Raw genomic sequence first — 27,039 nt, 5'->3', positions numbered from 1 at the left:
CAGATTACACAGGAGGATCCACTGGATTGCTTACGGCCCATTTCCGTGGGTCTGTAGGGGACGGAGTAAAACAGAACTATTTGGAGCTCTTACCACAGGCCGCACTGTTTCCTGCTCTGCACCGCCACCCCCAGGGGGTGTGCCCGCCTTCCCCTGCCCCCCACAGCTGCTTCTGGCAGCTCCTCCCACCCTCTGCCTCTGCAAAGTGGCAAAGGGTGCAGCAGTCGAATTCACATTGCAGGAGGAAGTTACTAGTGGGAAGAAACTTAAAAAAAAAAAAAAAAAAAAAAAAAAAAGAAGCAGCGATGGGGGAGTTTCTGAGAAAGAGGAGGGGTGGATGGCTGGGAGGGAAGCTAGCGCAGAGGCCCCAGAGTGGAGGTGTGAGAGGGACGAACTGAGAGCTGGGAGAGGGCTGCCAGCAGCCTCCCTTCACCCGAATGCCCTCAGTCACCCCAGGTGAGATGGCTTTCTGCCTTTTGGGTGATGCAGGTGGGGAGTGGGGGATGGGAGGGTGGAGCAGGTTCTCCAAACTCACTCAGTCCACCGACACCCACCAGCACAGCATTATGGGCGACAGGGTCTGACTCTCTCCAACCTTCCTCCCAGCATTGGCTGGTGCCAACCCCCCACCCCGGAGACTCTCTCTGAAGCGAGCCTGGGTCCCCTTGCTTCACATTCTCCATTATGAAAATACTTCTGATCTCCCAACCATCACAAAGGGGTCCCTTCCCAGGCTTACGAGCTGTGTGTTGTGGACACGTGGCTGGGTGGGCAGTAGGACCGAGGTGCCCAGGCCTGTGCTCAGCAAGGAGATGAAAACAGCCTGCCTCTCTCTGAGCCGCCCTCCTGGCTGCCCCCTGGATTGCTCTCCGGGAGACCCCCTCCATTCTGCCTGTATCGGGCTGGCTGGGACACACTTGCCTCCTGACTAGGCCGTGATGTTCTGAGGGCTTGGGCTGGGCGTCCTCCGGGGATCCGGCTCAGTGTGGGCCAGGCTCAGGGCATCCTCGGTGATACCTGGAGAAGTACCGTGCGTGTTCTGGAAGACCTAAGTGGACGTGACAGCAAAGGGCATTTCCTGGCACTTGGCTGACTCGGAGGAAAAAAGATTATTCCAGGGTCCTGCCCCCAATCCCACCAATTCCTGGCTTTGACATGCAAGCCTTGTCCCTGGTGTCTCTTTTAGCAGGTTGCCTCATAAATAGCATTTCGTACACTTCCTTTTTCTTTTTAATTGTGATAAAATATGTATAGAATAAATTTAACCATTTAATCACCTTCACCATTTTTAAGCGCACAACCGGAATTGTTAAGTATATTCACATTTTGTACAACCAATCTCTAGAACTTTTTCATCTTGCAAAACTAAACAACTTTATCCTTCTTTTGAAAGTTCTTTTCCAGCCCGGCTGGTGTGGCTCCGTGGTTGAGCATTGACCTATAAACCAGGAGATCATGGTTTTATTCCTGGTCAGGGCATATGCCAGGTAGCGGGCTCCATCCCCCGTAGGAGGCAGCCAACCAATGACTCTCTCTCATCATTGATGTTTCTTTCTATCTCTCTCTCCTTCTCCCTCCCTCTCTAAAATCAATAAAATACATAAAGTTCTTTTTAAAATTTACTACAGAAAATTTCACACATATATAAAAGTTGACAGAATAGTTTATAAGCCTGAATGCCCCCAACATCTGCTTTAAGAATGATCAACTCATGGCCTATCTTGTTTCATTTACACCCCTCCCCACTCGATTATTTGGAAGCAAGTAAAAAACGTCATCTCCTATCACCCCTCTGGGTGCTCAGTCTGCAGGCCAGGCCCCCTCTCCTGGGCACTTCCTCTGCGGTTCCCTGGCCCCTGGAGGGCACAGCCGCCTCCTCTGCACGTGACCGAGCCCCTCGGTGCCACCAGGGGCCCTCTCCCCAGGAGTTGCGCCTCCTTTCCGCCTCTCTGCGTCTCACCATGACTTGCACAATGAACGGCACGTCCCGTCATCTGGCCTGTAAGGGTTTTCCTCTGACATCGCCCCCTTGGGAGCCCGTGTAGAGCAGAGGGGCTGGGTTTCAGGGGCCCCATGTGGTGCAATCACCCACATGTAACTACTTCCTCCCTATTGCTGCTTTAGAAGAGGAAGCCTGTGCCTTCAACGTCCAAGTCTTGGCTGGCCAGCATCCCCCCAGGCCACAAAACCAGCCTGGTGAAGAGCGGGCAGAAGCCCCTGCCAGCCCACCGGACGCCCTGCCACATCTCTAGGACTTCACGCAGGGTGAGTGCACAGGGCTTATGCGTTCAGGCCGGTCGTTCTAACGCTGCTGGTCTTTCTGGAGAGTGGCCATGGCCTTTCCCGAGGGAAGCAGCTCCAGGTGGTCCAGCCCTGGAGGGGCCCTGGCAGCCTTGCTCCCTGTTGCCTGCCCTGGGATCACCCACCCCAGGCCTCCTGGCACGGAGATCCAGGGAGGGGGTGCTGTGCCCGCAGCAGGCAGAGCCGTGCGGACATTGAGAGGATGGGACCCAGCATGGCGAGAGGAAGGGCACAGACCCCAGTCCTCAGCATCTGGGTCTTCCAACGGCCACAGATACCTGCTGAGCCCCAAAATGAGGGCTGAGAGGCTGGCAGAGCCAGAAGGAGGTGGGGGGCAGGGAAGAACTCCTCCTCCCCGGCTGGTGGGTGCAGCCCGGGCAAGGCTGGGCTGTGTGGGAGGAGAGTGGGGCCTCACCAGCTGTGCCTTCCTCTTCCTGCCTGAGTCAGTCCCCCTCCTCTCCTGGCGCCTCCACGCTGCCGGGGCCGGTCTGTGCCCAGCAGAGTCTGTGTATGTGTCTGAGTGTGAGTGTGTACGTTTGGTGTGTGTGTGTATCTGAGGGGGGATGTGAATTGGTGGTGTGCGTATGAGTGAGTGTTGGTACATGTGAAGGAGTGTGTTAGTGTGAGTGGTGTGAGTGTGTGTGTCTAAATGTGGATGTATGAGGGTATGGGGTTATAGGGGAGCGTGTATTGTGAGTGTATATGTGTGTGTAGATATGTGTGAGGTGTGTTTGTGTACGTGGCGCATTTTCTTTTTCTTTTTTTTAATATATTTTTTAATTGATTCTTTACAGAGAGGAAGAGAGAGGGATAGAGTGCTAGAAACATTGATGAGAGAGAATCATTGATCAGCTGCCTCTTGCACACCCCCTACTGGGGATGTGCCCGCAACCAAGGTACATGACCTTGACCGGAATCGAACCCTGGACCTTCCAGTCCACAGACCGACGCTCTATCCACTGAGCCAAACCAGTTTCGGCCTTGGCGCATTTTCTTGGGTCTGCCACTTCTCTTGGATTCTCAGGGTTTCACAAGCTCTGGTCTGAGGATGTGAAAGTGCTGGGGGACAGTGAGTTTTAGGGAGACAGGCGTTAGGTGTGTGGTGCCTAAGCCAGTCTCCTGGATGCCTTTCCCAAGGTCTCCTGGCAGTGAGGGTATCCACTGAGACCCTTCGCACAATGCTAGCCTCCTCAGTCCCCCCTCCCCATCCCCCTGGCATCCAATCCCTATTCTCTTTCTCTGACCGTGAACGTGTGTGTGTGTGTGTGTGTGTGTGTGTGTATGTGTGTGTGTGCGCGCGCGCGCGCTCGTGTGCGCACATGTGCTGAGATCCCTACTGCTATCCCAGCTCACCTCCCTGCACCTGAGCTCCCTTCTTTTGAGGGTCCCTGGGACTACAGGGTGGAGGAGGAGGGGCCGCCATGATGAGAAAGCAAGCTCTCCTCTGGCCCAGGGTCTTTGCATGCAACGAGAAAGCCAGATCCTGAGGAGCTTCAGGAAGGGATGAATGCCCCAGCCGCTCTGGACACAGGGGCCCCCCGCCCCACCCAGTGTCTGCCCTTCAGGATCCAGGACAGTGTCCCCAGAGCTGAGGGAGTCCCTTTACCGCAGGGTCCTGGCATGGCGATGGCCGAGTGCACACCGCTGTACCGCATCCTGAGCAGAGCCACAGGCCTTCCTCTGTGGATGGCTGATCCCAGGTGACCTGGGATGAGTGACCAAGGGCTGGGCCGGCCAGGCCACGTGGGGTTTCTGTGGGGTTAAGTTCCAGGTCTGGGGCATGTCAGGGGGTGTCACTGCAGCTTGGGCAGGCGCAGTGAGCGAGTTGAAGAGCAATTAGCCAAGGTGCCTGTTCACAAGCGCGGGCAGAGGGCACTCAGGGCCCCCTCAGTGCTTTGCCCAAAGGAGAAAATTGAGGCACTTCCCAAGGGGCTAGCTGGGCAGCCAGACACCTCTCCACTGGCCTGGGTCTCTCTGCTAAACCTGGGTGGGCTTCCCTGCCCTGTAGCCGTCAGCTTGCCCCATGCACCATAGGCCTGGGACAGGGGCAGTTACGAGCTGGAGATTTTGTGGGGGGAGAAGAGACAGCCCGGTGCCTTGCCGAAGTTCTGCAGAAGAGGCAGCCGCTGTCCAGGGGACGGGAGGAGCCCAGGGAGAGTGTGACATGAGCAGGCGGCTTGGCCTCCCATCTGTGAAATGGGAGGGCTGGGCTGGGCAGGCCTGTAGCTTAAACTCCAACTGACGCTATGATCAAATGTCGCTTCTGAGCAGGTGTAGGGGACACGTGGACAAGAGGTTCCTGTGTCCTAAGGGGCCCTGCAGGTTCAGCTTAGGCCCAGGCCGAGCTCCACAGCGGACAGGGTTACAAACAGGTACTTGCCCACAGATGGGGCATCTCACCCCATCTCACCCCAGACCCTGCAGCAGAGGGCACTCAGGGCCACCTCAGGGCTCTGCCCAAAGCCGTGGGGGCTGGAACCCTGTTAAAGAGCATCTGCCTAAACACTCTCAAAACACCAATGGGAAGCAAGCATCTAGGTGGGGGTGGGGCCCTGAGTCTCTGTGGGCCCTGGGATCTGGAGACCCCACTCGCTTGTACAACACAGGCCGCCTGTCACCTGCATGTGGGCTTCCGACAAGGCTGGGCTTGCAGGATTCTGCATTCAGCTATGGCAGCTGGACCGGCTGGACCAGAAAGAGCCCCCCAGCACCTTTTCTCAGGACAGGGAGAGCGGTGGTGGAGCAGGAGTCCTTGACAGGGTTGGTGGTTTCCATTCGCTTCTATTATTGGCTGGTGGACGTCTTGGTGACATGGTGCAGGGAGGAGAGGCCCGGCAGAGACAGCCAGGTCCTGGAGCCGCCCAGTCTGTGACTTCCTGTCTTGGCCCAGGGTCCCTCTGCTGAAAGCTGAAGGTGTCTAGGCCACTCACCCTCCTAGCAGCCAGGCAGCAAGGCCCAGGGGAGTTAGGGAGCAGGCAGACCCCAGCTTCCCTGGTCTGAAAAGGGTGTCATGTGGGGTCACCTCAGCTCTGGGGGAGCTGGGATGCCACAGCCCACAGCTCTGATTAGGGGGGGAGAGTAAGAGGCTCAGAAGTGCCCTCAGAGCCTCCGGAACCTGGGGGACAGGAAACCACGGCGCAGCTGGCTTACCTCAGCTCTGAGGCTGTTAAAAAACACCTCTAGCAGGGTTTTCTAAAACTGGACATATATGTCTTGGGATCTGTAGCAGTCAGGGTTCTCTAGAGAAACAGCAGCAATAGGACAAACGTGTGTGTGTGTGTGTGTGTGTGTGTGTGTGTGTGTGTAGAGAGAGAGATTTATTTTCAGGAATGGGCTCAATGCAGTTGAGATACCTCGCAAGTCAAAACTCTACAGGGCAGGCCAGAAACCTAAGGAACAGTTGATTTTGCAACTCAAGTTGGAAAGCCTCCTGCAGGCAGAATTCCCTCTTCCTCCAGAAGGAAGAGTGGCTAGGGGCTGGGCCCCATCAGAATTTCCTCTTCCTCGGGATCTTCGGTTCTCTTTAACGAGGGAGGAAACTGAGGCCGAGAGGGCTGAGAGGGCCCGTCCACAGCCTCTTAGCTGCTGAGTGTGAGTTTGAGAGTGTCAACCCTGGGGTCAGGCTGACGTGGCTCTGTAGCTAGGGGAAGAGCCTGACCCTCTTGAAGCCACTGTGTGGCATGGGGAGCCGGCACAGTTTACACTCTGGTAGATGCAGCCCAGGGTGCAAGGCTCCCAGGTGAGCTTCTCTCCGGAAGTTTCCAGCGCAGTGGAGTCATACTGTGTTGGCTGAGGGTAGCCAGCAGGGTGGTGCTATGGGCAATGCCAGTCTTGTTCCTGTGAGATCCACAGTCCTGAGTGGCTATCTGGGCAAGAATCACTGCCCACTGGCAGAAGCTCCCCCTGCAGACTGGCCGTGTCTGCTGTGACCCCGCACCCCTGGATGTCAGGCCTGCCACAGCCATCGCCCTTCACCCAGGAGGTGTCACAGAGCGAGTCACAGCCTCTTTCCCTTTGGCCGGAGACGTGGGGTTGGGCTTTTGGATGCTCAGATCCAGCCATTCTGAGGTGCAGGGGCCTCTGTGCCCATGTAGTCTGACTCCACTGCAATGGAAGCTTCCGGAGAGAGTGTCACCTGGGAGCATTGCACCCTGGGCGGCAGCTAGAAGTAGTCTTGTTATCCGTGGAAGTGGAGTTCTTGGGGTGCTGCGAGGAAAAGGATTTCTGAGGCCCCCGTGAGAGGATGGGGTTTGTGGGAAGCGTTATTGATGATGTAAAATCAAGGGGGTTCCCCTCGAAGGTCCCATCTCTGTCGCTATGGAAATTTTCTCTTCAGCGGGGCCAGAATTCAGGCCGCAGCCCAGAGTTCCTATTCCATATCCAGCATCCGGCTGGCTCAGCTTGGGTTCCCAGCTGCAATCCATTGCATGTGGGGCCCCCATGGCCAGGGGCCTTGGCGTCACTCACGGCCACGTGCCTGTGAAAAAGAAACAGGTGAGCACACTGGCGAGTGTGGATGAGGGAGCGAGAGAGAGCAAGCAAGAGAGAGGGCACTCTTTGGGGATTTTAACTTTCCAAGATTTCATGCACTTCTGATGGGGCCCACCCCCTAGCCACTTCATTGTTCCCCAGGCTAGAATGGCAGGAAAGTCTCCCCCTGCTCCACATGACTTCTACTGTGCATGTGCCCAAATCCCCTCACCCCCTAAAATCCGTACCGGACGGGGGAAGGCGGGGGTGTTCACCTCTTGGAGGAACACTGCTGTGTGAGGCTGTCGCTTCCAGGTGATGCTGCCCAGGTGACCATGTCCACAGTCTCCCTTCCCTTTACTTTCTTTCCTTCATGGATACTAACCAGCTAATTACGAGGATAACAGTCTGAAGGGTTTTCTGGTGGCTGAGGAGCGAAGGCAGGGTCTAAGGCCAGCCTCAGTGACATGGAGACTTCACCAAGCCAGGGCTCCTGTCTGGGAGGAGCCGTGGGGGCAGCGGGCTGCTCTGGTGCCTCTGCGAGCATTGGGCCACCTGGGAGAATTCCATTGGACCACCATTCACATGTGGGGAGAACCCTGAGCGGGGCCCAGGTTCTGTCCTAGTGCCTCTGGGGCGGGGACACTCGCAGAGCCAGCCCACGGGAGCAGCATTTCAGACAGTATGGATGCTCCTGTGCTTCGGCTTTGGAGTGCAGAGGCTCTCGAGTGCGATGGAAATTCGGTGGGAGTGTGGGGATGGGATGTTTTGAGGTCTCAGCAGAGGTCAGAATTCCAGAATCTGGGAGGCAGTGTTGTAGAAGAGACCAGCGAGCATTTGTTCGGAGAATGAATGAGTGAGCGAGTGAATGAATGAACCACAAACGAGCCTGTGTCCCAGCAGGGAGGCCCTGACGTCAGCATCTCAGTTCGTCCCACTCCAGGGAGTAGCCGTCCTCAGAAGCGTTGGCAGGAGGAACAGAAACTTCAGGACACATTCCTCCGCCACCATAGTTTGTATTTCCTTAGAATTTAGGGGTGTCGAACTCAATCAGAGAAGGGGCCAAAATCTAAAATCCAGCCTAAATCGCGGGCCGAATGGTTTACTCAACAGTCATAAACTGACAATGTCATAAACTGACAGCAGAGTGCAGTGATGACAGCGCGGTGCGGGCCACATTGCAAGGCCTGGCGGGCTGGATTTGGCCCGCGGGCCTTGTGTTTGACACATGTGCCTTAGATGAAAGAATGTTTTTTTAAACTGTTATAAATGTTGACGGTAGAAAGTTTGGAAAATATGAGCACCCATCATGAAGAAAATGGAAAATATTTATCATTGCACCCCCCAGAGAGAGAAACCTGGACAGTTCTTGCGAACTTGCTTTTGCTGGTTTCCCACAGTCAGTTCTTACCCTGAAAACCGAGTCGTTCACACATTCTAATTGCTGCGCAGGTTCCGCTGGGTGAGTGTCAGAAATGTTAAACACATTTGCCATTTGATAGCAAGACAGAAATCTCATTGCCTGACCGCTAAGCAGCATGACTTCCAACCCGTTACTGGCCAGGTGCATTTCCTTGAGGGATGAGATGGGGTACTGGCCCTTTTGCCATTAATTTCTAAGACCTCCTTTGAGAGGAAGATTGACACTCATCTTGTTGTTGTTAATTCTTACCCAGGGATATTATTTCCATTGCTTTTTAGAGAGAGTGGAAATGTCAATGTGAGAAAGACACATTGCCCCGCTGCCACTCACCTGTACCGCGACTGGGCAGAGATGAACCTGCAACCCGGGTACATGCCCTTGACCGGGAACCAAACATGAGACCCTTAGGTGCACAGGCTGACACTCTAACCACTGAGCAACACCAGGCAGGACACCATTTGCTTTTTTTTTTTTTTTTAAATCCTTATCCAAGGATATTCGTTCTATTTACTTATTTATTTTAGAGAGAGAGGAAGAGAGAGAAAGAAAAATGAGAAAGAAACATGGATCGGTTACCTTCCTCACGTTTCCTGATCAGGGGTCAAACCCACAACCTAGGTATGTGCCTTGACCAGGAATGAAACTCACAACCTTCTGGTGTATGGGATGACACTCCAACTAATGGAGCCGCCAGGTCAGGGCACCATTCACCTTTTGCATTCGATAGTAATTAAGTATTTTTTAAAATATATTTTATTGATTTTTTTACAGAGAGGAAGGGAGGAGGGATAGAGAGTTAGAAACATCGATGAGAGAGAAACATAGATCAGCTGCCTCCTGCATACCCCCCACTGGGGATGTGCCCACAACCAAGGTATATGTCCTTGACTGGAATTGAACCTAGGACCTTTCAGTCCGCAGGCCAATGCTCAATCCACTGAGCCAAGCCGTTAGGGCATAATTAAATATTTTCATCCATTCAAATTTTTCATGTACCAATTTGTTGTAGAGTCATTTACCTTCTTGACCTTTTTTCCCTTAAGTTTTAAGCTTGTGCTTCTTTACTGCAAGATACACATTCATTTATTTCTTCTATCACTTTATTTCCTGAAACGGGATTAACATGCCTGTGTTGAGAGGGGCCCTGAGCAGGCGTGTTCTTGACGGTCGCCTGGCTCTGGATTTGTGATGCTCACTGAGCAGCCTGCCTCGGGGCTGGCGTGGTCATGCTCAGTGCCTGCGGCTCCCTCTGAACCCCGCGGGGCCGCACACCTCAATCAGGATCACCCGAACTCCATTCCCGAAGCTTCTTCCTGCGTTTACCGCCCAGCAAACAACACTCCCCAATGGCCTGCCTCTCCCGTTCAGTCCCTCGGCTGTTGCCATCCATGTTCCCCTTCCAGGTGACCCGTTTTGCTGCTTTTCCCCAGGAAACGGGTTCCAATGTGACTATCCATCTTTGCCTTTGTGTTGGTTTTCTGATCCTCCCATTTCCATCCTCATCTGTTTCCTGCCTCCGTTCCGTCGCTCTGTTGCTCTTTCTCTCACTTCCGGATCCTCTGGCCCTGGATGTGAACTCTCCTTCCTTCATGTTCACAAGCAGGGCATCGAGGGCATCGGCTTCCCGTCCCCAAGGGCACAGAGGGCATCGCCGCCCTGCACAGAGGATGCTTGCGTCACCTCCTGTCTACAGTAGCTGTAAATGTTTGATTTCCTCCTTACGACAGCGATTTTCAGCCAGTGCACTGCAGCACACTTGCAAGAAAAAAAACCTTGCAATGCCTGACTATTTAGTCAAGGGGCTCTGACCTCGTTCCCTGAAATTGTCAAATTCAAAAGACAACAATAACCACCTGGTGTGAATGAGTCAAAATTATACCTTTTTTTCTGTCAGATCAGCATATATATATATATATATATATATATATATATATATATATGCCACAGAATATTAGTAATTAGTTTATGTGTACCATGAGATAAAAAATAAAATAAACGGTGAGAAATTGCCGATTTAAGGAGAGTCAGCAGCATTTTAAAATTTCTAATTAATGTGTGTTTGGGAGGGGGGGGTCTTGTTTTACTCCATTAGGTTAGAAACTGTGTTCCTTCAAATTCCTGCTCTCGTACATCGCCGACGGTGAAATTAATAGCTGTGACAATGTCCTTGCCACTTGGACGATGTCTCTGTGGGGCTGGAGTTTGGGAGGACTGCAGGCTATGTCCGCCTCCATCCTGTGCCCTTTCTGTCCCTGGATCAGTCTGGATCTCTGCAATCCAGCGTGGTGTGTCCCTGCCCCCGCTGGAGGAGAGCCCTGTCCACTCTCTCTTATGTTTATACTAGAGGCCTGGTGCACGAAATCTGTGCACTGTGGGGGGAGGTCCCTCAGCCTGGCCTGCACCCTCTCGAAGCCTAGGAGCCCTTGGGGGGATGTCTGACTGTAGGCTTAGGCCCACTCTTCACGATCAGACATCCTTAGCGCTGCCGAGGCAGGAGAGGCTCCCGCCGCCACCACCACCGCTGCGCTCACCAGCCTCGATCCTGTCTCAGGGCTTCTGGCTGAGTGGCACTCTCCCTGGTGGTCAGTGCATATCATTGCAACCGGTCGTTCCACTGTTCCAGTTGATTTGCATATTAACCTTTTATTATATAGGATAAAACAGATTCCATGCTGATACTCTGTCTTTGATTTTAAAAGGTGGAGGCCTCTTTAAAATCCATTGTGACATTTGCTTTTCTTCTCCATAAAACTGACTCATCCGCCTGGGCAGAGGGACCCCTGCCTTCTCTTCCTTCTCACTCTCCCCCTCAGAGCGTCATCTCTGCTCACGGCTCCCTGTCACTTGGTTTTTGGTCTCTTGTCAGCCAGCACTCAGGAGGGCTTATTCTCTGACGCCAACAGTCAAGAGCAAGCTCCTATGGCAAGTGCTGACGGTCAGTGTGGCTGTGGCAGTCGAGTGGCCTCATCTGAGGGTCCGTACTTTGGCAAAGCCTTCATCTTTGACGGGAAGCCTGAACTGACGCCAGCTTCCCATCCTGACTCAAACGTGATGCTTCCCCCTGCTTCTTGCCCAAAGTTGTGTTTCTCTTGTAATGTTCCCTTTTTCTTCTGTCATTTACCAAATATGGATATTTTTCATGTGAGTGTGGGTGATTTGGAAGGAGTATGTGTTCCTTCTAATGCTCCTTCTGCATCTCAGAACCTGGCTGGCTCTTTGTTTGTGGTGAGGGGGGACCCCCTGTAGCTATGCTTGTGGGGTGTGGAGGGGAGGGCTCCGGGCCCAGGCTCTGGGGAAGCTGGCTGGTACAGAGGACGTGGGAACACCACCTCCTACAGTTTCCAACGATTGTGCCATCTCTCCTGGTGGGCAGGGTCTAGGTCCTCATGGGCCCGTGGGGCCTGGGGTTTCTCAAAACGCCTAACTTAGGGTTTTGCACCTTGAGTCTTGGTGAAGGGTGCTTCCTGGACCCAGGGAGATTGCAGCCTGGCTTGTGGGAGGGCACTCAGGCCTCTGGCAAGAGGTGGCAAGGGGCTGCCCATCAGAGGACCGCCTCTGGCATGAGCCGTGCAGGCCCAGGCTCAGGTGGCCTGGCTGGAACCTGCACCCTCTCTCCTTGGCTCAGCCTGGGGCTCCCACTCGCCTGCTTGTTCTCCCGCCAGCTGTCCTTGCGCGTCCAGAGCACTCGGGTGCCAGGTGCCGAGGCCGCTCCACACATGATCACTAGCCAAGCCTGTCCTCTCCAGTCACACAGAGGAAACTGAGGCAGAGTGAGCTGCTGAGGCAGGCCTGCCACCCAGGCTCGGGCACTGCGCCGTGCTGAGGCTGCCTCAGAACAACACCCGGAGGAGGGCTTGGTCTCTGTGTGTCCACAGCCCGGATTCAGGCGAGGCCTTGGCCTCTGAGGTCTGGTTCTGGCTGCCATGCACAGCCAGTGTGGGCCTGAGCCCCGAGGTCCTGTGAGGAGAGTCCTGCCTGGCTCAGCTTAACCACCGGTGAGAGGAGGGCTAATTCCTGGCCTCCACAATCTGCCTCTCTCCCTCCGTCTGCCCTCTGGACTCCCAGAGCCACCATTTGCTGGCTGTCCTGTCCCCACTCGCCTGTGGGTTGGGGTGGGGCATCCGCAGTGGCCGTCCCTGCAGGGAATTAGAAGTAACACTGGGGCCGAAGCCGGTTTAGCTCAGTGGTAGAGCGTCGGTCTGCGGACTGAAAGCTCCCAGGTTCGATTCCGGTCAAGGGCATGTACATTGGTTGCGGGCACATCCCCGGTAGGGGGTGTGCAAGAGGCAGCTGGCCAATGTTTCTCTCTCATCGCTCTCTCTTCCTCTCTGTTAAAAATCAATAAAATATATTAAAAAAAGAAAAAAAAGAAGAAAAAAAAAAAAAAAAAAGACGTAACACTGAAGAGAGGGCAGCCCCCCTTCCACCCCCGCCTGGCTTCCTGTGGTCAAGGTCAGGACCTTGTGGCCTGTGGGCCCTGCCCTAACCAAGTGCACTCCCCTCGCTGTGGGAGGAAGTGCACTGAGCATAACCGTGCCCAGGTCCTGCTGCTGCTCGGGCCTCAGTCTCCCTGTGTGAGGACCCGGGGGGTGTACCTGGTTGTGGTGAATATGTGGGGATTCTGGTCTGTGGCAGAGGGAGGGCAGAGCTCTGTTCGCAGGTCCTGCCCCAGACCTGGGGGGACCCTTTCACTTCACCAGACGGCAGCAGGGATGGGACACTTGGGGAGGAGACTCACTGTCCTCTGCCTGGAGCTGCCCCAGCCTCAGAAGTGGGGTGCTCTCCTGGGGGCGACTGGGCCTTGCTCCCTGGGGCAGTGCATGTCAGCTGAGGGTTCAGTGGGCACACTCAGGCACCAGTCTAGCCGCCAAACTTTGGGGTGCCCGGATGGAGAGCTGAGAGCAGCCTTGGCCTGAGCCCCATGGCCCATGATGGGGAGTCCACACATGGGGAACCCAGCGTGAACTGAAACCGCTTCTCAGGCTGCCCACTGCTGAGGCCCGGGAAGCCAGAGACGCAGGAGTTCTGCTTTCCACCCGTTCTGGGAGAACCAGGGTTCTGCTTTGACATTTCTGGGTCCTGAGTACAATCTTGGCGGGAAGCCTCCAAAAAGACAGGAACTTGGGGCAGGGTAGAAGAGGAGTTGGGAGGGCTGGATCCACCCCACAGGGTGCACCCCGAGACCCACGGCAGGGACCACACGCTCCCAGAGCCCTACAGGCCACGGCAGGAGCCACGCAGGTCCCAGAACAGGCAGGTGGCTCTGGGTTGGGCCTCTGGCAGCCTGGGTAGACCCACACCGAATGGGGGCTCTGAGGCCTCCCTGGAGGCCCACCACCATGGCAGGTGTGGGTGGCAGGGCGCCCCAGGAGCCTCAGAGGCCCGCCCCGCCCCGGGGAGAGCATCTGGCATTCGCACTACCTAGGAGGGGAGGGGCGGGGGCGCTGTGTTGATGTTTGCTTCTGATAAAGAATGGCTCCTTCCTGCCTGCCACCTCCCGGTTGCCACAGTCTCAGCACCTTCTCCGCTTCCTTGGTGTCAGATAAAAGGTCACAGTCAGCTGCAGCATTCTCAGACCCGGAGGCCACCCAGCCAGGAAGCCCAGCCTCCCCTCCCTGGTGTTCTGAAGGGTCAGGGCTGCTTTGTGCCCAGCCTGGGTCTGTAGCCCCCGCGACGCCCCTTTCTGGGCCCTGCCCAGTGGGCAGGGGGTGAGAAGGCCCTGCCTCTGCCTCCGAGAACCGGAACAGAACTAGAACGTGAGGCCTCCGACCCCACAGCCACATCGCCCCTGGGAGCATCAGCAGTGACCACTGCATGAGCCACTTTCCTCGATGCCCTGCCCACGCCTTCCCCCGGCACCGGATTTGCAAAGACAGCGGGTGTACACCAAGGAAAGCAGAATAATGGCCAGCTGCAGCTAGTGCCTTGGGCAGGCAGGTGGCGGCTCTGCATAGCCCTCCTCACTCCCAGGTGCAGAGCGCCTTCTCTGCTGCCACCACCTGCCCGAGGCTGGGCCTCCCGAGTCCCTGCTCTGAGCTCAGTGGTCAGGGAGCACTCAGGGAGAACAAAGGGCCCATGGCCCTGACCCAGGGTGTGTGGCATCAAGTGAGTGTGTGATATATATGCATTTGTTTGTGATGTATGTGGTGTGTGCACACATGTATGCACTGTGTGTGCTGTGTGGCTCCTATGTGTGTTCTCTGTGTGAACATGCATATGCTTGTGTGATAGGTATGAGGGTTTGGACGTGCTTGTGTGCACCTGTGTGCACTTGTGTGGTGTGGATGTGTGACTGTGGGTGTGCAAGTTCAAGTGGACCCATGTGTGCTACTGGCCTGAGGCCCCCTCTGCTCACCCTTGGAGGCCCGGCAGGTCAGGGGTATGAGAGCTGCCTAGCAGGGCAGTCACGAAGACGGGCCAGTGCTGGCCTCATCCAGATGCCAGACGCCTCCAGCAGCAGGGGCAGGGCCTCCCGGCTCTGCATCTCCAGGCTCATGGGGGAGGGCTCCGTGGGCGGTCAGCCCCAGACGCTGTCACTGAGTCCCTGACACCCGTCCCTCCACAGGAAATGCTGCGTCCGCACTCCCTGCTGCTCACCCTGTGGGCTCTGCTCTCCCTCAGGTCTGGTGAGTTCTGTGGGACATTCCTAGTCAGGAATGATGGGTCCTGCCCGCCAACCCTCCAGGAGGCCCCTCCCTGGATCCTGGCAGGCACATGCCCCTGGTTGGCCCCATCCTTCCTGGTCCTTCTGCTATCCCTCCCTCTCCTTCCACACCCCGCTGGCGGGCCTGGTCCTCTGTCCACCCCATTCACGATAACAGCCCCTTGTGCCAACCGGCTTTCGCACGGGGTCAGCAGCCCTGCTCACCGAGTCGTCTCATCTCGCCCCCAGTCCTCTCCCAGGAGTGCACCAAATACAAGGTCAGCACCTGCCGGGACTGCATCGAGTCGGGGCCCGGCTGTGCCTGGTGCCAGAAGCTGGTAAGAGCTTTCTTCCTGGCCAGTCCTTCCACCTCCCGGGCTGGACCCCCTTTCTCTGTCTCTGAAACTGCGGGCACCCAGGACCACCCCCGGGCCCTTTCCTTGTGGGGCAGGAGCAGAGCAGGTCTCAGGGTTGCTGACTCACAGAGAGACAGACAGACAGGCCCGACCCCTGTCCTGGGGCTGCTTGGAGGCTGACCAGAGAGGGAGGCTGTGCTAGGTGAGGACAGGCCCGAGTGGGCTGCTGCTGGAAGCGGTGCAGACTGACTGCCCCCCACCCCCATGTGGTCCGGGAGCCTCACGGAAAAGCTATCGGAGATGGGTGTCTCCCTGGGGATCGTCCAGCCCCCCACCTCACCCCCGTATCGTAGGGATGCTTGTCTTGCATGCCAGAGCAGATGCGGAGGGTCAGCCTCTTCCAGTGACCCTGCAGGTCAGCCTCACCAACTCCCACCACGTGGGCCCGCCATATTTCTCCTCCTTCCCCGTGACTCCCCTCCCAGAACTTCTCCCGGCCGGGGGAGCCTGACTCGGTTCGCTGCGACACGAGGGCGGAGCTGCTGTCTAAGGGCTGTGCGGCCGACGACATCATGGACCCCAGAAGCTTCGCTGAGACCACAGAGAACCAGCAGGGGGGCCAGAAGCAGCTGTTCCCGCAGAAAGTGAAGCTCCACCTGAGACCCGGTAGGCTCGGTTCTGACCGGGATTCTGTGGCCGGGGACCCAGGTGTCTTTCAGCCCTGCATTCTGTATTCTTTGTAAAAAGGAGGGGGGGGGGGGGAATCACCTGGAAAACACCCTTCTATTCCCCTCTCAGAAGGCCAAGAACTCCTGGCAGAGTCAAGGTTCTGATAAGTCCCGCAGCCAGCAACCCGAGTAACCATTTTAACCAGCTTTGCCCAAACCGACTTGCCCCTCGCTCTCTCCCATCTGCACGGCAGGTCAGGAGGCTGTGTTCAATGTGACCTTCCGGCGCGCCAAGGGCTACCCCATCGACCTGTACTACCTGATGGACCTGTCCTACTCCATGCTTGACGACCTCATCAACGTCAAGAAGCTGGGGGGTGACCTGCTCCGGGCCCTCAACGAAATCACCGAGTCTGGCCGTGTTGGTGAGGGCAACCCCCCCGAGTCCTGCCTGCCCAGAACCTCAGCTGGCCCTGCTGCCCACACACCTCCTCCCACCCATGTCCTGACGGGCAGGGTACTGGGGGCTTCATGCAGTGTCCCTGTGTGCACCCTCACCAAGGCCATACCGGGGGCTGGCTCTCCTGACACTGCCTCTCCCTCCCTCCCTCTCCTCTCCCTCCGTCTCCTTTTGTTTGCTCTTTAATATGTTTGAAAGACAATAGTCCTACAGTGCTAGTTATTAAAAAAAAACTTAAAGATCACAGGCGTATATAGACTGCAGAGTAATCACAGTCTTAATGAAATAACTGCACAAATATGTACACAGATAATAATTTAATTTTTTTAAAAAGAAATAACCTCACGCAAGCGCGCGCGTGTGCGCACACACACACACTCACGCACAGCCCTGACCTCCGGGCCAAGGGGCCTCAGCTCTTGACAAGCAGGGACTCATTTACAAAGGGCATGTGTGTGAGGGAAATGGGACATCCCACCCTCATCTCTGCCTCCTGCCGGGTGGTTGTCTCCATGTGTGGGGACACACACACACACACACACACACACACACACACATACCTAATTACACATGTGCACACACTTGGACACACACACCCCATGGGCGATCTTACCTTCTCCCCGTTCTGTATCAAGTAGGGAAACCGAGGCTCTTCTGCCCTCATGTCCCCCCCCTTTACACCTCCTTCTGGCTTGTGGCCCTGCCCTCCCACCACCTGGTGCCACCTCTGCCGCCCACACTAACCCTTGCTGTCCCTCAGGCTTTGGGTCCTTTGTGGACAAGACAGTGCTCCCCTTTGTCAACACGCACCCCGAGAAGCTCCGGAACCCGTGCCCCAACAAGGAGAAGGCGTGCCAGCCCCCGTTTGCCTTCAAGCACGTGCTGAAGCTCACGGACAACTCCAACCAGTTCCAGACGGAGGTCGGGAAGCAGCTGATCTCTGGGAACTTGGACGCCCCCGAGGGCGGGCTGGATGCCATGATGCAGGTCGCAGCCTGCCTGGTAAGGCCCTGTCCCTGCCCCGTCCCTGGATCTCCCCGATGGGGACCTCGGTCCCGCAGCCACAGGTGCCACCTTCACCTTGAACACCCTGAGGGCACCCTCCACTCACCCAGAAATGTCACCATTAGTTTGTGGCATGAGGCACATCTTCTCAAGCCTAAATAGATGCAAAGGATCTTGTAAGATCACCGAGCAGTCAGATCCTAGCGGATCCTGGAGCAGAATCACCCCCAACTTCTTGGGAAATAAGGGGTGTCCTCTGAGGTTCTACCATGTCGTGTGGCTTAGGCGGCCATGTCTGGCCTGTCCCTCCCCCAGTGGCCTCCCCTGCCCCTGGCTGCCCGCTCGCCTTCGGAGTCCTGCCTGGTCGGCCCACTCACTGGATTTATGATGTAAATAATACAATACCACCAACCCCGCATTTTTTAAATATATTTTTATTGATTTTTTTTTTTTTTAAGAGAGCAAGGGAGAGAGGTAGATAGTTAGAAATATCAATGAGAGAGAAACATCAATCAGCTGCCTCCTGCACATCTACTGGGGATGTGCCCACAACCAAGGTACATGCCCCTGATCAGAATCGAACCCGGGACCTTTCAGTCTGCAGGCCGACGCTCTATCCACTGAGCCACACTGGTTAGGGCCCGGCCCCATACTTTTAGCCACTCAGTCCCGACCCTTTGCAAACTGGCTTCCAATCCTCCAGCTTCTCTGCGGATTGTCCCTGCGTCGCAGACACACATTCATTTGTGTGTGATGTCACAGTGATGACACGAATGTGACACATGTGCCTGACTCATCTCCCGTTTCGGGGCCCCTTGAGTTCTTCGCTCTTGGTGTCTGCAGTGTTTTTACGTTGTGATACACATTTCTACGAGTATTTTCTTTCCTTCTTCGGGAACAGTTCCTTCCGGTTTAGGCTCAGGTCAGCACCGATAGGGCCTGGGAGGACCACGTGTTTTCATGTAAACAGGCTTTGCAGCTCCCCTCTGTGTCCCGCACATTCGCTGGGCTTTTGGGAACTTGTCATTGTAAAGATGTACCTCCAGCCCCAGGCACTGGAGCCTGTACCCGAGTCGAGGAGCTGGTCCCGGCCTGGGTCCTGCCTCTGGATCATCCAGCCTGGAAACCCCCTGTGTGGGGAGGGGCACAGGGAGGGCCCCACGGAGGAAACCGAGGCAGGTAACCCCGCCCTCTCCTTCTCAGGAGGAAATTGGCTGGCGCAATGTCACGCGGCTGCTGGTGTTCGCCACAGACGACGGCTTCCACTTTGCAGGCGACGGGAAGCTGGGAGCCATCCTGACCCCCAACGATGGCCACTGCCACCTGGAGGACAGCATGTACAAAAGAAGCAACGAGTTTGTGAGTGCCCCTCCCGGTCCTCGTTGGGAGGGGACATAGCCCAGGGCACCGCAGAGGAAACGCTGGGCAGAAAGGGGAAGTCCAGGGGGTCTGTAGTTCTGTCCAGGGAGACCGGAGACCAAGGTCACTCCAGGCCAGCTGAGGGTCAGAGGGGTGGGGTAGGGGGTGCAGCCGCGGGCCTGAGCCACCACCTTTCACCTGGCTTGCTGTGAACGATACTCTGCACCCTGAAACCGTAAACTCTGGATGCTGCGAAGCAATTAGGCGACCTCCACTCAGAGCCTATAGACCGCAGGGGAGGGAGCTGGTGGGTAGAGCTCAGGGGTCCATGACAAGGACAGGAAAGAGATACCCCCTGAGGTTCTGGTGAAGCTCTGCCTGAAGCTGAGACTGCCCCTCCTTTATGAAAATCAGGTGCCGGTGCTGGGGCCGCTGTGAGGTTTTGCCCCTGATAGAAGTCAGAGGAATTCCCAGCACCACACAAGCACAGAGACTCCAAAATTATGTTCACTCTCGTCTCTACTTTGCACGTCAGGGAATGGTGACTGGCCGTGAGGTTTCTTCTTAAGAGCACTGATCCAAAGCATGCCACATGTTTAACATTTTCTGGTCAATGGATGGTTGTCGGTGCCAGTTCCATGCCAATGGGAATCACCAGGTGCAAACAGCTCAGTTATGATAAAGCATGACTGTGCGGTCGCCCGGAGTGGCCCCTCGGCCCTGGTGTTGCAGCTTGGTCCCCTCGGGCTAGACAGCGCCGCTCTGCTCCAGTCCACAGAGGTCCGGTCTGCTGAGTGGCTCCGCTCTGCTCAAGGGTTAACAGCTCAACACGGAGAAACACAGTCTCTGGTGCGAAGGGAAAATGCCTTCCCCAAGCAGGCTAAAGGGAGCTGACTTATAGAGAGAGAAGTCCCTGCCCCTGATCACTGATTGGTTCCTTCTCAGCAAATGAGCATTCCAAATCCTCATGGTTTGATTGGCCCAACAAGCACTATCCTGATTGGTCCGAATGGAGCCACTCTGATTGGTCAGGGAAGATGCTGATGAGGATCTAACTGTGTAGTGCCAATTTGACCTGAAAAGTCTCAGTCCAGATAGTTGAAATACAATCCCAGGAGCTTCTTTATAAGGACTGTTCCGATGGCAGGAGCACAGTGCAGGCTGGTGGGAGCTGGGAGGAGGGGGTCAGTGGGGAAAAAGAGGATCATCTTTTCATAATATTTTCAACAATAAAGATGAATAATAAAAAATAAAAAATAAAAAGAGGCAGGCAGTTTAGTGCAGGCTTCTCCCTGAAGTGTGTCATGCATGAGAGGCCCCCGTTCAGTAATGGTTTCTGGGTTCTGTTTTTTACATTTGAGCCCAGTTACCCTAAGAGCCCTTCTTGCAAGTGATCGTTCTGCTCAGTGTCCACCTCCTTAACTGTGTTTTAATATGACTGGTTTCCCTCTTCATCCTACTGCTTTATGCATTTGTCAACATCATCCGGAAGGGCTCCGCGGACAGCACGTGGAAGGGCTCAGCTCCGGGCCCGCACAGGCACCCCTGCTGCGGGGTATGGGTGGTTGGCCTGGGCAGCTTGCCTGGCCTTGGCTTATCTGACTGGGGGTCTCCTCTTCAGGACTACCCGTCGGTGGGCCAGCTGGCACATAAACTGGCTGAGAACAACATCCAGCCCATCTTTGCTGTAACCAAGAAAATGGTGAAAACCTATGAGGTAAGCGGCCTTGAGGTCTTGGGCAACAGGGCAGGACCCAGCCATTTCAGCGTTACCTCAGGCTGAGTTCCGCTTCTGCGTGCCCGGCATCTGGGGCCACGGGGTTAGGAGCACGAACACGGGTGTAGGGAGTCCGAGGCCTCTTTCCGCCACATGATATTTCTGTGTGGATGAAAGAGGACGGTTTCCCTTGGAATTTAGCGTATTTGTGGCGTACATCTTGGCATTGGTTCTGACATTTTCATTTTGCTTCAAGATAGCAAGTGTTGTGAGTTAGTCCTGCTTCCTCAAAGCACAGCAGAGACCCATAGCTGGGAGGGAGGGAGGGAGGGAGTGGATGAGGCTGGAGGGGGTTGGGGGCCAGGCTGTATCAGCCCTCGTGAGCACCATTCTTCTCTGCGTGGTGGGAACACTGTCTAACTGTGGCAAGCCACATCTCTCCACAGCTCTATGTTCAGTGCTGTCAGTAGTGTGAAATCCACCCAGGCAGAGTATTTACACCAAGGAAATTGGCACACGCTACAACTCAGGGTTTTCCCCCCTGAGAACCCGATGTTAATAATTTACCAGCACACCACTGACCATGCACTGTCTTCAGGACTGTAAGAAATCGGGTGGAGCCGAAACCGGTTTAGTTCAGTGATAGAGCGTCAGTCTGCGGACTGAAAGCTCCCAGGTTCAATTCCTGTCAAGGGCATGTACATTGGTTGTGGGCACATCCCTGGTAGGGGGTGTGCAAGAGGCAGCTGGTCGATGTTTCTCTCTCATCGATGTTTTTAGCTCTCTATCCCTCTCTCCTCCTCTGTAAAAAAATCAATAAAATATATTTAAAAAAAGAAATCGGGTGGAGTAGGTGATAGTTTGAATCATCTTACAAGCAAGGAGGAACCCTCTGGGGCGTTACCAACCAGTAGATGCTGAGGTTTCCATGGCCCCAGAGTTCCAACCTGTGACCCAGCTGGTCTTCTTGCCTTGCAGAAGCTCACCGAGATTATCCCCAAATCGGCGGTTGGGGAGCTGTCAGAGGACTCCAGCAACGTGGTCCAGCTCATTAAGGACGCCTACAATGTGAGTCCCCGGGTGCTTTGCTGGGGGCCGGACACTCAGCACAGATGCCACGCCCTGCAGGTCAATGAAAGGGTGGCCTGGGCAGGAGTGCATTGTATGCAACACCCTTGGGCCTTGTGAACAAACTGACCCTGGGCTTCCCACAGGGCAGCTGTGTCCTAGCGTGTTGATGGTGTGGTATGTGCCACAACTGACCCTCACCAGTGCTTTCTCTGAAACATGGACCCCAGGTTCACCCAGGTTCAAGGCCAAAGGTCCTGATGGCTTCACCGAGCCAAGTTCACTGGGAGCACCCGATAAACACGGAAGCCACTGACTTTAGTTAGAGCCCCACTGAGGAGGTTCTGATGGATCCTTGTACGCTCTTGGAGCCCTGTTTTCCCCCAAAATGGGCCCTCCTGAACCCCAGCCGCTGCCTGTGGATGATCCCATCTTTTCTGAAATGATGCTCATTCACCATTTTTCTACCCCTCTTCCCTCCCTCCCTCCCCCAGCACTCTTTCTCTATTTTTCTCTGATCTCTCTCTCTCTCTCTCTCTCTCTCTCTCTCTCTCTCTCTGTCTCTGTCTCTATCTCTCTGACTGTCTTTCTATCTCATTCTCTCTGTCCCTGCCTCCCATGCACCTAAATAGTTTTCCACTCCTACCTGAGCCAGGCACTGGGGATTCAGTGGTGAGTGGGAAGGCCAACCCCCGGTTCTCATGGGGTTGTGATCAGTCCCATGTTGGTCCTCCCATTGGCCTGTCTCGAGGGCAGGGCCGCGGCGTTGGTAACCCTAACACTAGCTGCACGGACACAGGACCAAGCGCCTACCCGGCTCTCAGTGTGCCTGTGGGTGAAGGGAGAGGGATGCGAAATGGGAAGGTGTGCAAAAGCCGTCGCCTGGAAAGGCCCGGGGGTGGCAGAACGATCCTTCTTAATCAGCAGCCACTCTTTGCCCACAGAAACTCTCCTCCAGAGTCTTTCTGGAACACAACACCCTCCCCAACAACCTGAAAGTCACCTACGACTCCTTCTGCAGCAACGGAGTTTCGCAAGTGAACCGGCCTAAAGGGGACTGTGACGGTGTCCAGATCAACGTCCCGGTGAGGTTCTGTTCCCCGCAGTGAGAGCTAGAAGGAAGGGCACCCAGGTGAAAGGAAAGGGCTTAGGAACACGTCAGGGGCAGGAGCCCCAGGCCCACCGGAGGTTCAGTTCCCTTCCTTTAAAATCCCATCAGAGGCGAAACGGTGTAAATTTATATCTTACCTGTTAAGGGGGACAGCTGGTGGGTGCACTTAGCACCGTCCTTGGCAGGAGCATCCTAGTTATCAACACCGAAGACTTCCCTGGTGTAGCGGTAATGACCGCGAGGTCTGCAGCGCCCCCTGGGGGCAGACGCTGGAATAGCGTGTCCCCTCCGAGAAGGGCATTCCTTTCACATACTACGCTTCTGGGTTGGTTTTCCTGATTTATGGTTTTGTTTATTTGCCGAAAACATGAAAGCATGGGCCAAGCAGATGAACAGAAATAAGCACTGACTTGTTTCCCTAGTATTTTCAATGTATTATGACCATAACAATTAAATTTTTCTTTCACTGGCTGTGAACTAACATCAAGCGAAATAGTTGCTTACGTTATATTTTACAACATAACATTAGGATTATTTCAAACATGTTACCTACTAAATGTTACAAGTGAATTTTTGCCAAAATATCTCTTTCTTGCCTTACATGATTCACACTGGAATTTATTCAATCCTGTGACTGGCTGCTTGCTTCTTCTTTTTTTTTTTTTTTTTTATCATTGCAATTCTCTGGGCAATCTTTTTTTTTTTTTTTTTTTTAATATATTTTATTTATTTTGTACAAAGAGGAAGGGAGAGAGATAGAGAGTTAGAAACATCGATGAGAGAGAGTCATCGATCAGCTGCCTCTTGCACACCCCCAACTGGGGATGTGCCCGCAACGAAGGTACATGCCCTTGTCCAGAATCGAACCTGGGACCCTTCAGTCCCCAAGCCGACGCTCTATCCATTGAGCCAAACCGGTCTTGGCTGGCTGCTTGCTTCTTATACATACATTTTTTCCCTGACATTTCTGCTTGTTGTTAATGTACAGTTTGGAAATTCATTAAAATTGATTTGGGGATACCTTTGCTCTCTTATTAAAAATGTATTTTTTATTGATTTCAGAGGGGAATAGAGAGGGATAGGAAGATAGAAATACCAATGATGGGAGAGAGTCATTGATTGCCTGCCTCCTGCATGCATCGAGCCCACAACTGGGGCATGTGCCCGACCGTGAATCGAATCATGACCTTCGGGTTCATGATCGACTATTGACCACTGAACTGTGGCTGGGCAGGGCGCTCCCCGCAGCTCAGTGCCGGTGACCACTTCAAGTGTGCTCCGTCCCAACTCTGACCTCTCAGGCATGATCTTGATCCTTTATTCAAGGTCAGAACACAGTTCTGCACTCAGAACTTAGGACCTCCAGTGGGATTCAGGCACCTTAGCATGCTGGGCTTAGGGGCAAAGTATTCTTTACAAAGTCACTTAAAAAATCCTTTAGAACACTTGTGCCATAGAAAGTATTCTAAGAACCATCCCCCAGCTCAAGTCCCAGCCAGAAATGGTGGGTCCGTGGGTCGGTGGGTCGGTGGGTCAGGGAGCCCCATGCGCCTGCTTACCGCCATGTTCCAGTATCTCACCGTTTTCTCACCTCCAGTCCCAAGTTCCAGAGAAACCCCAAGCATTCTGCGTTCTCCCCCTTCCCCGACCTCCATCGACTCCCTCTCAGGACCCCGAGTCCTGCATCCTTCATGCCTGGAAGCAGGGTCCTGACCTCTCCTGAACCCTGTTGTTCCCCACACAGGTCACCTTCCAGGTGAAGGTCACGGCCACAGAGTGTGTCCAGGAGCAGTCATTTGTCATTCGGGCGCTGGGCTTCACAGACACGGTGACCGTGAGCATACTTCCCCAGTGCGAGTGCCAGTGCAGGGACCGGAGCCAGGACCGCAGCACCTGTGGTGGCAAGGGCTCCGTGGAGTGTGGCATCTGCAAGTGAGCCCCCCCCCCACATCCCTTCACACACCCGCTCCCCACCTTCTGGGCCTGGAGCCACACACAGCAGCAGAGGCCCTGGGGGAGGAGCCCTGAGCGGTGTCCCTCCCGTCCCAGGTGCGATGCTGGCTACCTGGGGAAGAACTGTGAGTGCCAGACTCAGGGCCGGAGCAGCCAGGATCTGGAAGGAAACTGCCGGAAAGACAACAGCTCCATCGTTTGCTCGGGGCTGGGGGACTGCATCTGCGGGCAGTGTGTGTGCCACGCAAGCGACGTGCCCAAAAAGAAGATCTTCGGGCTTTTCTGCGAATGTGACAACGTCAACTGCGAGCGCTTCAATGGCCAGATCTGCGGGGGCGAGGGTGAGTTCTCAGTGGTGGTGCTGGGGACGGAGGGACCCCCAGACCCCCAGGAGCAGGTCCTGGGTTTGGGCCCGTGGTGAGTGGAAGGCCAGGTGGGTGGGGCTGGCACCGGGCGGGGGTGATTCTTCGTGGCCCCACTGTCTCCCAGATCGCGGGGAATGCGAATGCGGCAAGTGCAAATGCAAAGACGGCATCGACGGCTCGGCCTGCCAGTGCGACAAGTCCCCAGATAGCTGCAGAAACGCTCAGGGGTCCGTTTGCAGTGGCCGCGGCCAGTGCGTCTGCAACGTGTGCCAGTGCGACAAGGGCTACCAGCTGCCCTATTGTGATGACTGCCCGGGCTGCGAGTCGCCCTGCACCCATAGCGTGTAAGTGCTCCCTCCACTGGACCCGTGCACGTGCCAGCTCCCAGCAGAAACCCACGGCCTGCTGAGGCCCCAGGGGGAGGTGGGGGCCTTCCGCATGCACCTGCTGCTGTCCTTCCACTCCGGGTCGCTGCCCATCTTGGACCCCATCTGTCAGGCTTCCAGGTCCCAGGGGCTCTGCCCACCTCCTGCCCCAGCCACACAGGCACCAGTGTCAGCCCCACAGTACCCCGCACCAGCCCCACCTGCCACCCTGGCGCCCAGACGCTGGCACTCTCTCATGGGTCACACCCTGCCACATGTCTCACACCGTCTCCCTCCCGGGCGCACACGTGCTCACGCAGTGGCTCTCCCACAGCTCCTGTGCCGAGTGCCTGAAATTCGACAAGGGCCCCTTCATGAAGAACTGCAGTGCGGCGTGTGCGAACATAACAGTGCCGGAGAAGGAAGATGACCTGGATCTATTCAAGAGCTTCAAGCAGACCCGGAACTGCAAAGAGCGGGACTCAGAGGGCTGCTGGCTGAACTACACCATGAGGCAGCTGGTGGGGAGGGGCAAATATCACATCCTGGTGGACGACATTCGAGGTGAGGCCCTGCCAGGTGGGACACGGGGGCCAGGACTCCGGCTGCTGCGCAGGGCCCTCTCCTTGTGGGAAGGCAGACTGGCTGGGTCAGCAGGAGGTCTCGGACTGTGGTCCGCCTGCCCCAGACCCTCTCCCCGTCTCTGAGCTCACCTCCTGGTGCATGACGGGCAGTGGATGGACTGTGCCATTGCTTGGCTCAAGGGGACAGGACACCACTGGAGGGAATTCATGACCCAAGCTGGTAGTCACCCACAGACACTGACCCAGTCCCGGAGCCCTGTTCAGGGACCGCTATGTGGCCTGTGGTGGACAATTTCATGCTCAGAGCTCAGCCCTGGAGTGGGGGGTCAAAGGGCCCTGAGTGACCAGGGACCGCATTTCCCAAGCGCTGCTCACTGTCCGCTTACTCAGCTCGAGGTCAGTACCGAGCTCCCAAAATGGTGAAGGACATGGAAACTCCAACTCTGTGATCATGGGTGTCATGTGCAATGGGTTTGGACCCCCTCCACCAGCACCTCAGAATGCTAGTGTCTCTGGCTGGGGACCCTGGGTGCAAAGGCAATGTCAGCAGATGCTAAATGAGGTCAGAGGTTAACAGGTCTCTCCGAGGAGGACACACTGCAGCTCAGAGCAGAGGATGAGAGCGTCCAGACATGGGGGACAGAGAGTGTGCTGTCAGAGGCCCGTCATTCGAGGGCCCTGTGAGTCCTGGGAGGCCTTCGGGTCTCTTTTCAAACATGGTAGGGAGCTCTTAGAATTTCAGGAGAGTGGAGGACACATCTGGACTATGCTTTCCAAAACCTGACACAGACCCGTCGGGGAGGCGGGGCGAGTGAACATAGGATTTCCAGGGGCCAGGTGGACACAGACCTGGATGGGCTGCTTGAGGGCCAGTTGCTAAATTTGAAGATGGATGGGGTGGGTTGGGCTGGGTCCCGGAGTATTGAGAACGGAGGAGGGGCCTGCCCATAGATGGAACATGGGGACCTAACCAGGAGAAATGAGGAGCAGGATCCACAGGCCGTGACAGGTGGTGGGTTAGGTTAATTCCCAGGAGGTACATGGAGTAACAATGACAGAGCATATGTGGGATGCTGGGGCTTACAGTAAACAGAGTCCTGTGGGAGGTTTAAAGGTATTAGATAAGAAGCATGGGGAGCCCACAAACTCTCAGCACCCCCATCCTGTTCCCTCTCAAAGAGGCTCGGGGGG

The 27,039-nt window shown here is 55.4% G+C and overlaps 1 protein-coding gene across 2 annotated transcripts in view; it reads left to right on the top strand.

Moving 5' to 3' along the window:
* The first annotated feature begins 345 nt into the window (after window positions 1-345).
* ITGB2 (integrin subunit beta 2) overlaps window positions 346-27,039 on the top strand; it is a 28,935-nt gene continuing 2,241 nt past the window's right edge. The window contains exons 1-15 of one of the 2 annotated variants that reach the window (XM_084873738.1): window positions 346-456; window positions 2,125-2,265; window positions 14,760-14,820; window positions 15,087-15,175; window positions 15,679-15,859; window positions 16,116-16,286; window positions 17,082-17,323; window positions 18,530-18,685; window positions 20,307-20,402; window positions 21,381-21,470; window positions 22,415-22,555; window positions 24,326-24,513; window positions 24,631-24,875; window positions 25,024-25,243; window positions 25,599-25,828. In XM_084873738.1, coding sequence (XP_084729864.1) covers window positions 14,763-14,820; window positions 15,087-15,175; window positions 15,679-15,859; window positions 16,116-16,286; window positions 17,082-17,323; window positions 18,530-18,685; window positions 20,307-20,402; window positions 21,381-21,470; window positions 22,415-22,555; window positions 24,326-24,513; window positions 24,631-24,875; window positions 25,024-25,243; window positions 25,599-25,828 — 2,107 coding nt within the window. In that variant the 5' untranslated portion in view covers window positions 346-456; window positions 2,125-2,265; window positions 14,760-14,762. Of the gene's footprint in view, window positions 457-1,928; window positions 2,002-2,124; window positions 2,266-14,759; window positions 14,821-15,086; window positions 15,176-15,678; window positions 15,860-16,115; window positions 16,287-17,081; window positions 17,324-18,529; window positions 18,686-20,306; window positions 20,403-21,380; window positions 21,471-22,414; window positions 22,556-24,325; window positions 24,514-24,630; window positions 24,876-25,023; window positions 25,244-25,598; window positions 25,829-27,039 lie in introns of those variants that run through there. The other variant, XM_084873739.1, reaches the window with a different exon arrangement.

The sequence above is a fragment of the Pipistrellus hanaki genome (assembly GCF_964339955.1).
Source record: "Pipistrellus hanaki genome assembly, chromosome: 2".
In the NCBI taxonomy this organism is placed as follows: Eukaryota; Metazoa; Chordata; class Mammalia; order Chiroptera; family Vespertilionidae; genus Pipistrellus; species Pipistrellus hanaki.
The sequence above is the reverse complement of the archived record's forward strand: the minus strand, read 5'-3'. Positions and strand labels throughout refer to the sequence as shown.